At 35.5% G+C, this 14,589-nt stretch overlaps 1 protein-coding gene across 2 annotated transcripts in view; it reads left to right on the top strand.

The window, feature by feature from the left end:
- The window catches only part of CPO (carboxypeptidase O), a 51,265-nt gene that overhangs the window by 21,768 nt on the left and 14,908 nt on the right, over window positions 1–14,589 (top strand). The window contains exon 2 of one of the 2 annotated variants that reach the window (XM_046018112.1): window positions 742–869. The exons of the other annotated variant lie outside the window; for it this stretch is intronic. Within the exon in view, the coding sequence (XP_045874068.1) occupies window positions 802–869 (68 nt within the window). The 5' untranslated portion in view covers window positions 742–801. The remainder of the gene's footprint in view (window positions 1–741; window positions 870–14,589) is intronic. 2 annotated transcript variants of the gene reach the window in all.

Consider the following 14,589-nt stretch of genomic DNA (forward strand, 5'->3'; position numbering starts at 1 on the left):
CACAGACCTGTACCCCTGGGGATAAAAATACATTATATGTTTATAAAAAAAAAATTGGAAGGGGAGGTGAACCATAAGAGACTATGGACTCTGAAAAACAACCTGAGAGTTTTGAAGGGTCGGGGGTGGGAGTTTGGGTGAACAGGTGGTGGGTAATAGGGAGGGCACGTATTGCATGGAGCACTGGGTGTTGTGCAAAAACAATGAATACTGTTACGCTGAAAAAAAATAAATAAATTAAAACTGAAAAAAAAAAAAAAAAGAAGCTGGTGGTATGATCTCTCAGAACAGGAGAGGGTATATGATCCAAAACACAGATTTAAGAGAGAAGTGGAAATCCAAATAATAACCACACCTACCAAACCCAGGGTGGAAAACATACAACCCATTATGGAAAACATACAACCCACAGAAACCTGTGGAAGGAGTAGCAGGAATAATTAGCTCCTAAGTAAGTACAGATGATGGGGATTCCTAGAAATGATGACCTCACTTTGGGAAGAAACTTCTTTCTGGATCTAGAGCTTGTATCTGGATCTGGAGTCCAGAGCTTGTATAAATTTGGTTTTCAAGGAGAAATGAAAAATCAAATGGTAGTGTTTTCCACTATATAAGAAAAAAGCTATTTGATGACATGATAGATTTAATAAAACAACTGCACACTTAGAATTCTGCTGAGACATTCATTAACTGACTTACCTTATCTTGATTGTAAGAGCCTCTGTCTTTATGCATTCTCAGAGATGTTTGATCCATTGACCTACGGGAGAAGTCCAGGATTTTCTAGTTCTCTGCAGAAGAATGAAGCCTCTGCTTGGGACCCTTTATCTCTTGGGGATCCTGGTTCCTGAGGGGCTGGGATATGATGGGTGAGTGGGAAGTGGGAAGAGGGGCTGATTATCTTGACTTAGATTGCCTAAATGGAAAGCTTTTTTCAAGATAAATGTAGCTGGATTCTCCTCTCTTCCTACCCATACACACCACCATGAGATGAGAATAATAAAGTTCTATCATTTAGCATTACTTAACATTTTGCAGCACAAAATATGATAAATACCAATAGATATGTCATGTTTTATGATTGAAAAAAGGAAAATATAATGAAAATTAATGAAATATAATTATTTATCATATTCATTATTATATTTTCATTATTATAGTATATTCATTATTTTAATTAATGAAAAATAATGAAAATTCTTCATTTATATTTTCACAACTGATAAATCAGATTATTCCAATTTTTGAAAAAATTGTTTAAAGTGTTTAAAATTTCACCAAGATATAGTTACTCTTAATATTTTTGGATAGATAGATAATTATGTATTCAGTACTACTGCCAGAAATTTTCAGTTAAATTGTTTATAGAAATTTTCCTATGACATTAATAATACATTTAAAACCTACTGCAACCACAAATAATATTCCATCATTGCTGCATTTCATCATTGCTACCCTACGGTTGATTTCTACTTTGTCATTTTTTTTCCATTTTATTTTATTTTTACTTTATTTCTTTTTAGTTTTCCAAAATTCATTGTTGATGCACCACGCCCAGTGCTCCATGCAATACGTGCCCTCCATAATACCCACCATCAGGTTCACCCATCCCTCTACCCCCCCTCCCCACTGAAACCCTCAGTTTGTTTCTCAGAGCCACAGTCTCTCATGGTTTGTCTCCCCTTCTGATTTCCTCTGTCTCACTTCTCCTCTCCAACTCCCAATGTCCTCCATATTATTTTAACAAAAATGCCATGGTGAGCATCCAGCCACATGAAATTTTTTGCAAATCTTTGATTTTTTTTTCTTAATATAAGTTAAAGGAAGTAGAATTCCTGGGTCAGAAGCTGAAAAAAATGTGAGAATCTTGCTATGCATTGCCAAATTGCCCTCTAGAAAAATTGTATGTTTACATGTGAAAATACCCAGTTGGCTTATTTTGCATTTTGTTGGTTTCTAAAAAGTTTGTCTTGATCATTACTCATTTTATTAGTTTATAAATTGTCCATTCGTATTATTTGCTTATGTTTCTGTTCTTTCCTATTCATAATGAATTATTACTTCTCTATAATTTAATATACACTAAGTTCTCTCTCTGTGTGTACGGCATAATTTTCATATAAAGTGTATATTTTCCTTTGTTTACACATGATCCATCCTGCTCTTTTGGTGTATCTCATCAAGCATGTGTGGTTACAGATAGTATTTTTTCTTTTGCTTCATTATTAAAAGAACTTGCAACTAACTCACTTTCCCACAACAGAGAAATTCACTCTGATTTTTGACCTGGATTAAAGTTGCAATCTCAGCTTGTCTTTTAGTTTGATAGACAGTGTGATTTCAGATATATAGAGATATTCCACAATCTCCATGGCACGAAAACCTGTTTGGACGTTGCCATCTCATGTTTTCCATCAGTTTACTTGGTTTCTTATAGATACTGAATTTATTTTTCTGAGATTCTTCATTCATAAATTGGAGACAAAGACTTACGTATATTACAGAGCTTTGTTTGGGAAAAAGAATCACCTTGCTTAGAAATATCAAAAGTCTTAAAACTTACACATTGTTTAAATGAAACTTACATATTGATCCCTGCCTCTGGAAACTTATTTTGAGAAAATAAACAAAATATGGAAAGAGTTTTATACACTGAGATGTAGCTTTATTTATAACATAAATATTATAATACCTGGAAATAACTTAAATGTCCCATATTAGGTAATGTAAATGTTGATATGTGATATAGGAATGGAATATTATTTATCTATTAGAATAATGATGACAAAAATATAATAGTATGAAAAAAGACATGTTTTATGCTAAAAGCAAGACACAGAGTAGAAAATGTAATAAAATACTTAGAAGAATAAAAGAAAAAATATGTACCAAAGTGGTCATTGTTATCTTTGGTTGGGTGATTTTTCCCTTTTTTTTTTTAGGACTTTTTCAAATTATTATTTATTTGTCAGAGAGCGAGCAAGCGCAAGCAGGGTGGCGCAGGCAGAGGGAAAAGCAAGAGCAGGGGAGCCTGATGCAGGGCTCCATCCCAGGACTCTGGGATCACCACATGAGCCAAAGGCAGACACTTAATGACTGAGCCACTGAGGTGCCCTTCCTTCCTCATTTTGTGAATATTCTTCAACGACGATTTGAACAAATGTTTTTCAAACCCAGATTAAATTATGGAAGTGATGTGGCACAGGCAGGGGGACTTAGGAGGACTTCCCTTGAATAACTCAAGTGTGGCTTCTGACTGCACTTGAGGAAAACATTTAATCTTCTAGTCCTGGTCCTTTGTGGCTGTTTGTATCTTCATTATTATTTACTAATAGAAAGTAATGTCCACTCTTGTATGGCTCTTACCAATGCAAAACATAGTTTACCATAGTTTTTGATACTCTATTCATTACCTATGGTGTAATAATAGTCTAGAAAATCTATGATTAACAAAGATTGCAAGCTTTGTAATCTTTATTTTGAGCATTTAGGGAGGTGGGCTTTTCTATATACTGCACACTCCCAATAAAAGTGTAAATCTGCAGAATCATTTGGGATTTAGCAATATGAACCAAATGCCTTGAAAATACTCATATCTTTGACCTACTCTTTCTTATTCCTGGAATGTAGCTCAAGGAAATAACCAGAAATGAGCACAAAGATTTATGCAAAAAGTCGTTAACTCCAGAGTTATTTACAAGAGAAAAAAACCAAAAGGGGAAATAGATTTAAGAGCCAGCCTTGATGACAATATTTAAATAAATGATGTTATGTAATATATACCTACTGTCAAATATTATGCAGTCATTGAAAATAATGTTCATAAAAAGTTTTCATTGGTTAGAGGAAATGCTTCTGGTAGGATATCATGCAAAACAAAGGAGTAGAATACAAAACTATATATAGATATAATCTGCACCGTGTTCAAGAAAAAAATATGCGCAGATAAAAGACTGATAAGAAATATGCCAGAATATCAATAGGGGACTCAGGGAGGTGGGATTATTGAAGATTTTTCCTTCTTCTCTTTTCTGTTTTTCTCCTCTCCGTACTTTCTAAATTTTCCACGATAAGTGTATGCTAATTTTGTAAGAAGGAAAAAAAAATTTTTGAAAATACATTACTGTCATGAAATATTCATGTAACTGTATCCTTACAAAGTATTGAAAATACAAAATTTGCCTCAGTATTCATTAGATTCTTGCCTTTTTATACATTCCAATCAAAATTCCACTAGACAATCTTAGATCTACAATATTTATTAATAATGTACCCCAAAGGATCACTTTCTTTGTTAAACATTTTGTGAATTCCTATTCAAAAAGAATACACAAAGTACAATAATCTTTTCGTTTGATTGGTGAGATGAGACTGGTGATAATTTGGGGGATTATCCAGCTTTTCCTCCCTCTCTACATGCATTATGCATTACCCAAGAAATTGCCTAGAAACAAGGAATTGCCTTTTCTAAGTATATGGTTTCAACATTGCTTGAACTAAGTACTTGGGTTTCTGAGGTTTAAGTATTGTGTTTAATCTCATGTAAAAATGACAAACTTTCTTAAGAACAGAGGTTTTCACTCAGATACCATACAGTTCTTCTCCCTCTCCTCCCTCTCCTCTTCTTCCCGCCCCCCCCCACCTTCTTCTTGTTCTTTTTCTTTTTTTTGGCATATTACATTGTCCTAGTCTTTCAGTGTTGACTGGGCCTAGGCAACAAGATACTCACACATTTGGCAGACATTAGCTGGGGGAAAACCAAATGTTGGTTCTTGATGGTATCCAGTTACCTTTAATTTCTTACATTCTATATTATGGAACTGCCAGGGAATACCAACCCTACTGAAACAGGAATTCACTGGGACCAGCCCGGCTTTGTGTGTACTCACTTTCCCCATTAAGTAGAAAACTATGATAACTATGATAAATAAAGACCCAAACATTTGCTGAACCGTATGAAGGATGGAACAGGGTCACTCTGAAAGTCACCATCTCTGTCCCAAAAGTGTTATGAAAGCCTCTCTGATGATCTCATTTCTGGACCGGACTGGATGGGCAGGATAGCCAGGGCGAGGACGGATGAAGTGAGGGCTGAAAAGACATCCCTCTCAGTTGCTTCATTTCTTCTCCTCTTTCCTTTTTTTTTAAATTCTTTCTTTCTTTTTTAAGATTTTATTTATTATTTGACAGAGCGAGAGAGAGATCACAAGTAGGCAGAGAGGTAGGCAGAGGGTGGGGCGTTGGGCGGGGGGAAGCAGGCTCCCTGCTGAAAAGGTCACTGGGATCATGACCTGAGCTGAAGCCAGAGGCTTAACCCACTGAGCCATCCAGGCACCCTGTCCTCTCTCCTTTCTGAAAAAGTACTGAAATTATTTTCTAGTTTCTTTATAATGCTGATACTTATTTTGCTTTCTTCATAGTCTGAATCAAAACCAGACAGTTTTTTAAATGGGCTAATAAATATTTTATGCTGATTCTCTGGGGTATAATAAAAGCGTAATTTAGCCTATGTAGCAAAATCTTGAGAACAAATCAACAACCTGGGATAATTTACCATAAGGTTTTTTGTCAGGGTTAAATAAGTGTATATATATCAAGTTCTTTGAACAGTGCTGGCATGCATAATTACTAGGACAACACTGGTCGTTATCACTGACTATGCTTGAGTTAGGAATTCTCCATCCCTTGTCGTCAATACACTTAGTGTACCATTTAATTAGTAGTCAGTCAGGCAATTTTCTTATCAGACTTCATGCCTTATTATTTAATGGCTGAATTATTTTGCTTTTCATGTATTTGTTTCTAGTCCATTAAGTGGATTTTAAGGTCTGTAAGAAAGAAAGCTACTTTTCTACTGCTATTATCTATTACTGATTTTTTATACAGTACCAAGAGTACTAACTTCTTGGGTTGCTGAATGGTTAAATAAGATGATAATATAAATGCTTTTATCAGTGCCTAGTACATAGTGCTCAATAAAGGTTAACTGGTATCATAAAATACATATGTCTTCTGATTATTTGATAAAGACATTAACTGTGCTTCTGAAAATTTATGTGTAGATTGAATTTTTATTAATTGAAAAACACCAATGGTTGTACATATTTTCTTTATAAATGATAATGTGTTTTGTCAGTCAGCTTCAATGTATTGCTTCTACCAGTATATATATTTTATATTAGAATTGCTCACTCTGAACGAAGCACTCTTGCTTATTTAACAAAAAAATCAAATGAATGGTAAGTATTAGAAACAAATCCCTGAATAACATGGAGAATCATATTGCTCCTCAGCTATTATAATTTTAATTACATTTGCTTCTTTTAATCTCCTTCTAAAATGCATTTTCATTATTTTAACTGATTATTTAGGCAATCCTATCTCATGAGATTTTCATTTGAACAAGGTAAATAAGGTAAAATTCATTCAACAGTGTAATAAAACATTTACAGTTTTGAGGGTAAAGAACTCATTGAGAATAACAATTCTTATTAATATTAGTTATTCTTATATATATTAGGAAAAATTAAAAATAATAATAAATGCAGTTCCAAGTTTAAAGTCATAGAATTGTGTAGGGAAAATGATTTCTATCACAGTGGGTAATTGTGGTATATGGTGCTAAATGAACCAGATTAAAAAATTAAAATTTAGTCAATCCAGTTACTGGAGTTATGTAACTATGAATGGAACTTGAGTTTTAATTAATTCTATCAAAATATTTTATGGTTTGGTATTGTTTAAAGACAATACCAGGTAGGTGGATAAATTATTCTCCATACAATTTTCATTTTTAAAACTATTGCACCTAAATAGCGTTTTGCTTTGCTTTGTTTTGAACTACTAGTGTATTAACTAGTGTATTACTAGTGTATTAACTAGTGTATTAACTACTAGCAAGCATTAACTAGGTGTCAAGAGTTGTGCTCACTGTAACATGGATTACATTTAATTTATTAAATTTATTTATTAAACTTATCAAATTTATTAATCTTTATAAGAAACTTTTGGGAAGGTATTGTTATTCCCATTTTACAGATAAGGAAATGAAGTTTTAGGGAAAGAGCAGATATAATACCACAAATGTTCATGGAGAAAAATGAGAAAATAGATAAAAGTCATTGAAGGGAGTTGGGGAAAATTGGAGGGGGAGATGAACCATGAGAGACTGTGGACACTGAGAACAATCTGAAGGCTTTGGAGGGGTGGGGGGAGAGGTTGGGTGAGGCTGGTGGTGTGTATTAAGGAGGGCATGTATTGCATGGAGCACTGGGTGTGGTACATAAGCAATGAATTCTGGAACACTGAAAAGAAATTAAAAAATAAAAATTAAAAAAAATAAATATACACTCACACACACACACACAAAAAGTCATTGAAACATTAACTAATTCAATCTCTGACATATATCCTTGCAACGCGAGATCACTATCCAGAAGTTCACACTCCAGCTTCTCAAAGGCTCAGATCCTACTGCTATTAACACAGTAATCACTCCATACATATTTGTTGGGTAAATGAATTATCAGCTAGTATGTGATCATAATGAGAATATAATCCTGTTTCTTGCCTAAATAAAGGCTTTTAGCTAGGAGACTAAAACATTCATCGAACGTGCGGCTTACAGAGAGGGTACGCACTGTGTGACTTACTGACTCTGTGACTATTTGCAACTTACTTAATTGCTCTTGGCCTCAGTTTCCTTATTTATAAAATATGGATGATGACACTTCACACGTCGTAATGAGAATAAATTATATAATGTGCAATAAAGTGTTCTCTTAAGTATCGGCACAATATCTGCTATAGAGGAGAGGAACTGAATAGTTTTTTTTTTAAAGGTTTTATTTATTTATTTGATAGAGAGAGAGAGAGATCACAAGTAGAGAGGCAAGCAGAGGGTGGGGGGATGCAGGCTCCCCGCTGAGTGGAGAACCCAATGTGGGGCTCGATCCCAGGACCCTGAGATCATAACCTGAGCTGAAGGCAGTGGCTTAACCCACTGAGCCACTCAGGTGCCCCTGAATAGTTTTTTTGAACTGTTTGTCGGGGCACCTGGGTGACATAGTCAGTTGAATGTCCACCTCTTGGTTTGGGCTCAGGTCTATCTCAGGGTTGTGAGATCTCCACACTCAGTGCAGAGTCTGCTTAGGTTTCTCTCTCCCTCTCCCTCTACCCCTTCCCTCCACTCGAAATAAATAAATAGATAAATAAAATAAACTGTCAAAAGATAAACAATAAGTAGACAATCTGAATAGACCTATATCTATTAAAGAAACTGAATTAATAACTAAACTTTCCAAAAAAGAAAACATCAGGCCCAGATGGGGTCTTTGATGAATTCTATCAAACACTTAAAGAAGAAATTACACTATTTCTCTACAATCTCTATCAGAAGATGGAAACAGAAGGAATATTTCCTGACTTATTCTATGAGGTTACCATTATCCTAATACCAAAATCAGGGAAAAAATATGAAAAAAACAAAACAAAATTACAGACCAATATATCTCATATGAACATAGATATAAAAACCCACAACAAAATACTAGCAAATTGAATCCAACAATGCATAAAAATAATTATACAGCACAACCACCAACTGAAATTTATCCCAGATGTGCAAAGCTGGTTTCATATTTGATAATCAACTCATGTAATCCACCCCATCAATAGGGAAAAATTTGAAAATCACATGATACAGAGTCAATAGATACAGCAAAAGCATTTGACAAATACCAACATCCATTTGTAATTAAAAACTCAGTGTAATAGGTGTAGAAGGGAACTTCCCCAACATCACAAAGAGCAGCTTAATGGTGAAAAATTAGAAAGTTTTCTGCTAAGACCAGAAACAAGGTCTGGTCTTCAAACTGCTTTTGAACATTTCACGGGAAGTTTAACCTAATACCACCAGACAAGTAATGGAGATAGTAGGTATACATATTGGAAAGGAAGAAATAAAACTGTCTATGTTCACTGATGACATGACCATCTATGTAGAAAATCTGAAAGAACTGACAAAAAAAAATCTCCTGAAATTAATAAGTAATTATAGCAAGGCTGTAGGATACAAGGTTAATGTACAAAAGTCAATTGCTTTTCTATTACCAGCAATGAGCAAGAGAAACTTTAAATTAAAAACATATTGCATTTATATTATCAACCCCCCAAATAAAATACTTGGGTATAAACCTAAGAAAATATGTACAAGATCTATATGAGAAAAGCTATAAAACTCTAATGAAAGACATCAAAGAACTAAACAAATGGAGAGATGTTCCATATAAATAGATAGGAAGACTCAATATTGTCAAAAGGTCAGTTCTTCCCAACTTGATCTATAGATTCAGTGCAATCCCAATCAGAATCCTAGCAAGTTATTTTGTGGATATTGACAAGCTGGTTCTGAAGTATATATGGAAAGGTAAATGACTCAGAATAGCCAACATAATATTGAAGAACAAAGTTGTAGACTGACACTACCTGACTTCAAGACTTATTATAAAGCTACAGTAATCAAGACAATGTGGTATTGATGAAAGAAGAGAGAAATAGATCAATGGAACAGAATAGAACGCCCAGAAATAGACCCACATGAATATAATTCATTGATTTTGACAAAAGAACAATGAACACAATAGAACAAAATAGTCTTTTTAACAATTGACACAAGAACAACTGGACATCCACATGACAAAAAAAAAAAAAAAAGTGAATCTAGACACAGACCTTATACCCTTCATAGAAATTAACTCAAATTGGGTTGTAGACCTAAATGTAAAATGCAAAACTAAAAGACTCTTAGAAGATAATGTAGGAGAAAACAAAGCAATGTGATGCCCCAGTTTTGTTTTTTCTTTTTTTCTTTTTCTTTTTTTTTTTAAGATTTTATTTATTTATTTGACAGACAGAGATCATAAGTAGGCAGAGAGGCAGGCAGAGAGAGAGGAAGGGAAGCAGGTTCCCTGCTGAGCAGAGAGCCTGACGTGGAGCTCGATCCCAGGACCCTGAGATCATGACCAGAGCCAAAGGCAGAGGCTTTAACCCACTGAGCCACGTAGGTGCTCCTTGTTTTTCTTTTTCAACATTTCCTTAGCAATTTGGGGTCTCTTCTGGTTCCATACAAATTTTAGGATTGTTTGTTCCAGCTCCTTGAAAAGTGGGGTGGAATTTTGATCAGGATGGCATTGAAACTATAGATTGCTCCAGGCAGTATAGACATTTTACAAATGTTTATTCTTCTGATCCATGAGCATGGAATGCTCTTCCATCTTTTTTTTTTAATATTTATTTATTTATTTGACAGAGAGAGAGAGAGATCACAAGTAGAGCAGCAGGCAGAGAGAGAGGGGGAAGCAGGCTCCCCGCGGAGCAGAGAGCCCGATGCGGGGCTCGATCCCAGGACCCTGAGACCATGACCTGAGCCGAAGGCAGCGGCTCAACCCACTGAGCCACCCAGGCGCCCTGCTCTTCCATCTTTTTGTGTCTTCTTCAATTTCTTTCATGAGTGTTCTGTAGTTCCTCGAGTACAGATCCTTTACCTCTTTGGTTAGGTTTATTCCGAGGTATCTTATGTTTCTTGGTGTTTTAGTAAATGGAATCGATTCTCTAATTTCCCTTTCTATATTTTCATTGCTCGTGTATAAGAAAGCAACTGATTTCTGTACATTGATTTTGTATCCTGCCATATTACTGAATTGCTGTATGGGTTCTAGTAGTTTGGGGGTGGAGTCTTTTGGGTTTTCAATGTAAAGTATCATGTCATCTGTGAAGAGAGTGAGTTTGACTTCTTTGTTGCTAATTTGAATATATTTTATTTCTTTTTGTTGTCTGATTGCTGTTGCTAGGACTTCTAGTACTATGTTGAATACCAGTGGTGAGAGTGGACATCCTTGTCTTGCCCCTGATCTCAAAGGGAAGGCGGTCAGCTTTGCCCCATTGAGGATGATATTCGCTGTGGATTTTTCATAGATTTTATGAAGTTGAGGAATATTCCCTCTATCCCTATACTTTGAAGAGTTTTAATCAGGAACAGATGCTGTATCTTGCCAAATGCTTTTTCTGCATCAATTGAGAGGACCATGTGATTCTTCTCTCTTCTCTTATTGATTTGTTCTGTCACATTGATTGATTTGTAAATGTTGAACCTCTCTTGCATACCGTGGTTAAATCCCACCTGGTCATGGTGGATAATCTTTTTAATGAACTGTTGGACCCTATTAGGATCTTGTTGAGAATCTTAGCATTCATATTCATCAGGGATATTGGTCTGAAATTCTCTTTTTTGGTGGGGTCTTTGCCTGGTTTGGGGATCAGGGTAATTCTGGCTTCATAAAAAGAGTCTGGAAGTTTTCCTTCTGTTTCTATTTTTTGAAACAGCTTCAGGTGAATAGGTATTATTTCTTTTTTGAGTGTTTGGTAGAATTTTCCAGGGAATCTGTCAGGTCCAATGCTGTGATTACCAAGACAGCATGGTACTGGCACAAAACAGACACATAGACCAGTGAAACAGAGTAGAGAGCCCAGATATGGACCCTCAACTCTGGTCAAATAATCTTTGACAAAGCAGGAAAAAATATACAGTGGAAAAAAGACAGTCTCTTCAATAAATGGTGCTGGGAAAATTAGACAGCTATGTATAGAAGAATGAAACTTGACCATTCTCTTACAACATACACAAAGATAAACTCCAAATGGATAAAAGACCTCAATGTAAGGCAGGAATCTATCAAAATCCTAGAGGAGAACATAAGCAGTAATCTCTTTGACATCGGGCACAGCAACTTCTTTTAAGATAATGTCTCCAAAGGCAAAGGAAACAAAAGCAAAAATGAATTTTTGGGACTTCATCAAGATCAAAAACTTCTGCACAGCAAAGGAAACAGTCAACAAAACAAAGAGGCAACCCACAGAATGGGAGAAGATACTCACAAATGACACTACTGACAAAGGGCTGATATCCAAAATCTATAAAGAAGCCCTCAAACTCAACACACACAAAACAGATAATCACGTCAAAAAATGGGCAGAAGACATGAACAGACACTTCTCCAAAGAAGACATACAGATGGCTAACAGACACATGAAAAAATGTTCATCATCATTAGCCAGCAGGGAGATTCAAATCAAAACCACATTGAGATACCACCTTACACCAGTTAGAATGGCCAAAATTAAACAGACAGGAAACAACATGTGTTGGAGAGGATGTGGAGAAAGGGGAACCCTCTTACACTGATGGTGGGAATGCAAGTTGGTGCAGCCACTTTGGAAAACAGTGTGGAGATTCCTTAAGATATTAAAAATAGAGCTACCTTATGACCATGCAATTCCACTACTGGGTATTTGCCCCAAAGGTACAGATGTGATGATAAGAAGGACCATCTGTACCCCAATGTTCATAGAAGCAATGGCCACAGTTGCCAAACTGTGGAAAGAACCAAGATGCCCTTCAACAGATGAATGGATAAAGAAGATATGGTCCATATGTACAATGGAGTAGTACTATGCCTCCATCAGAAAAGATGAATACCCAACTTTTGTATCAACATGGACAGGACTGGAAGAGACGATGCTGAGTGAGATAAGTCAAACAGAGGAGTCAATTATCATATGGTTTCCTTTACTTGTGGAGCATAAGGAATAACATGGAGGACATTGAGAGTTGGAGAAGAGAAGTGAGTTGCGGAAATTGGAGGGGGAGACAAATCGCGAGACACTGTGGACTCTGAGAAACAAACTGAGAGTTATGGAGGGGAGGGGAGTAGGGGAATGGGTTAGCCTTGTGGTGGGAATTAAAGAGGCCATATATTGCATGGAGCACTGAGTGGGGTGCATAAACAATGAATTTTGGAACACTGAAAATAAAATGAAATAAAATGATAATATAGGAGAAAACCTAGATAACCTTGGATATGGCAATGATTTTTAAATATAACACCACAAATGCAATCCACAAAAGGAATAATTAATAGCTTGGATTTCATTAAAATTAAAAACTTCTGCTCTGCAAAAGATGATATCAAGAGAATGAGATGACAAGCCAAAAACTGGGAGAAAATATTTGCAAAAGATGCATCTGATGAAGGACTGTTGTTTCAAATAAACAAAGAACTCTTAAAATTCAATAATAAGAAAACAAACAACTTGAGTCAAAAATGGGAAAACTGCCAAAACATACACCTCACCAACAAAGATATGCCAATGGCAAGTATGCTTGCAAAAAGATGTTCAACATCATATGTTATTAGGGAACTGCAAGTGAAAACAATGAGACACCACTATACTGTATTAAATGGCCCAAATCCCAAACAGTGACAACACCAAATTCTGGTAAGGCAGTGGAGCAACAGGAACTCTCATGCATTGCTGGTGGGAATACAGAATGGTCCAGCCACTCGGGAAGACAGTTTCTTGGAAGGTAGTTTCTTATAAAACTAAACATACTTTTACCACATGATCCAGTAGTCAGGTTTCTTGGTCTTTACCCAAATGAACTGGCTGGCAACTTATTCCCACACAAAGCCCTGCACACAGATGTTTGTAGTATCTTTATTTATAATTGGCAATTAAGCAATTAAGAAAGATGCCCTTTAGTGAATGAATGGATAAATAAACTGTGGTACTTCCAGATAATGAAATATACAACTCTAAAAAGAAATGAGCTATTAAGCCATGAAAAGGCATGGAGAGAAGTTAAATGCATGTTACTAAGAAAAGAAGCCAGTCTGAAAGGCTACATACTGTATGATTCCAGTTACATGACATTCTGGAAAGGGCAAAAACAATGGAGAAAAAAAATATCATTGGTTGCCAGTGGTTGGGTGGGGACAAGGATAAATAGGAAGAACATAGAGGATTTTTAGGACAGTGAGACTGTGCTCTATGATACTACAATGGTGGATAAATATCATTATACATTTGTTTAAATCCATAGAATGTGCAACACCAAGAGTGAATCCTAATGTAAAGTTTGGACCTTGGGAAATAAAGATGTGTCTGTCAATGTCAGCTCATTGAATCTAACAAATGTTTGACCATGGTGTGGGATAGTAACAGTAGAAGAATATTCTCTCTATATATATTCTCTCTATATATATACATATAGAATATTACCCAGCCACAATAAAGAATGGGATCTTGCGATTTGCAACAACATGAATGGACTTAGAGGGTATAATGTAAAGTGAAATAGATCAGACAGAGAAAGATAAATACCATGAGATTTCACTCATACGCAGAGTTTAAGAAATAAACCAAATGAACAAAGAAAAAAAGAGACAAACACAAAAACAGACTTAATTACAAAGAACAAAGTGATCTATTTGAATAGTGAAAGGGGAGATGTGTCAAGTAGATAAAAGGAATTGAAAGTACACTTGTCATCATGAGCACTAAAAAATGCACAGCATTGTTGAATCTGTATTGTATATCTGTAACTGATATAACATTGTTTAACATACAATGTTATATGTATTCATACTTCAATAATGTTTTTAAAAATAATTTTTAAAATATTGCAGTCTCGTCAATCAGGTTGTCGATTATTGTCCGTTATTGTCAATCCCAATAACATTTTCCCTGTGA

The sequence above is a fragment of the Meles meles genome, chromosome 9 (genome assembly GCF_922984935.1).
Source record: "Meles meles chromosome 9, mMelMel3.1 paternal haplotype, whole genome shotgun sequence".
In the NCBI taxonomy this organism is placed as follows: Eukaryota; Metazoa; Chordata; class Mammalia; order Carnivora; family Mustelidae; genus Meles; species Meles meles.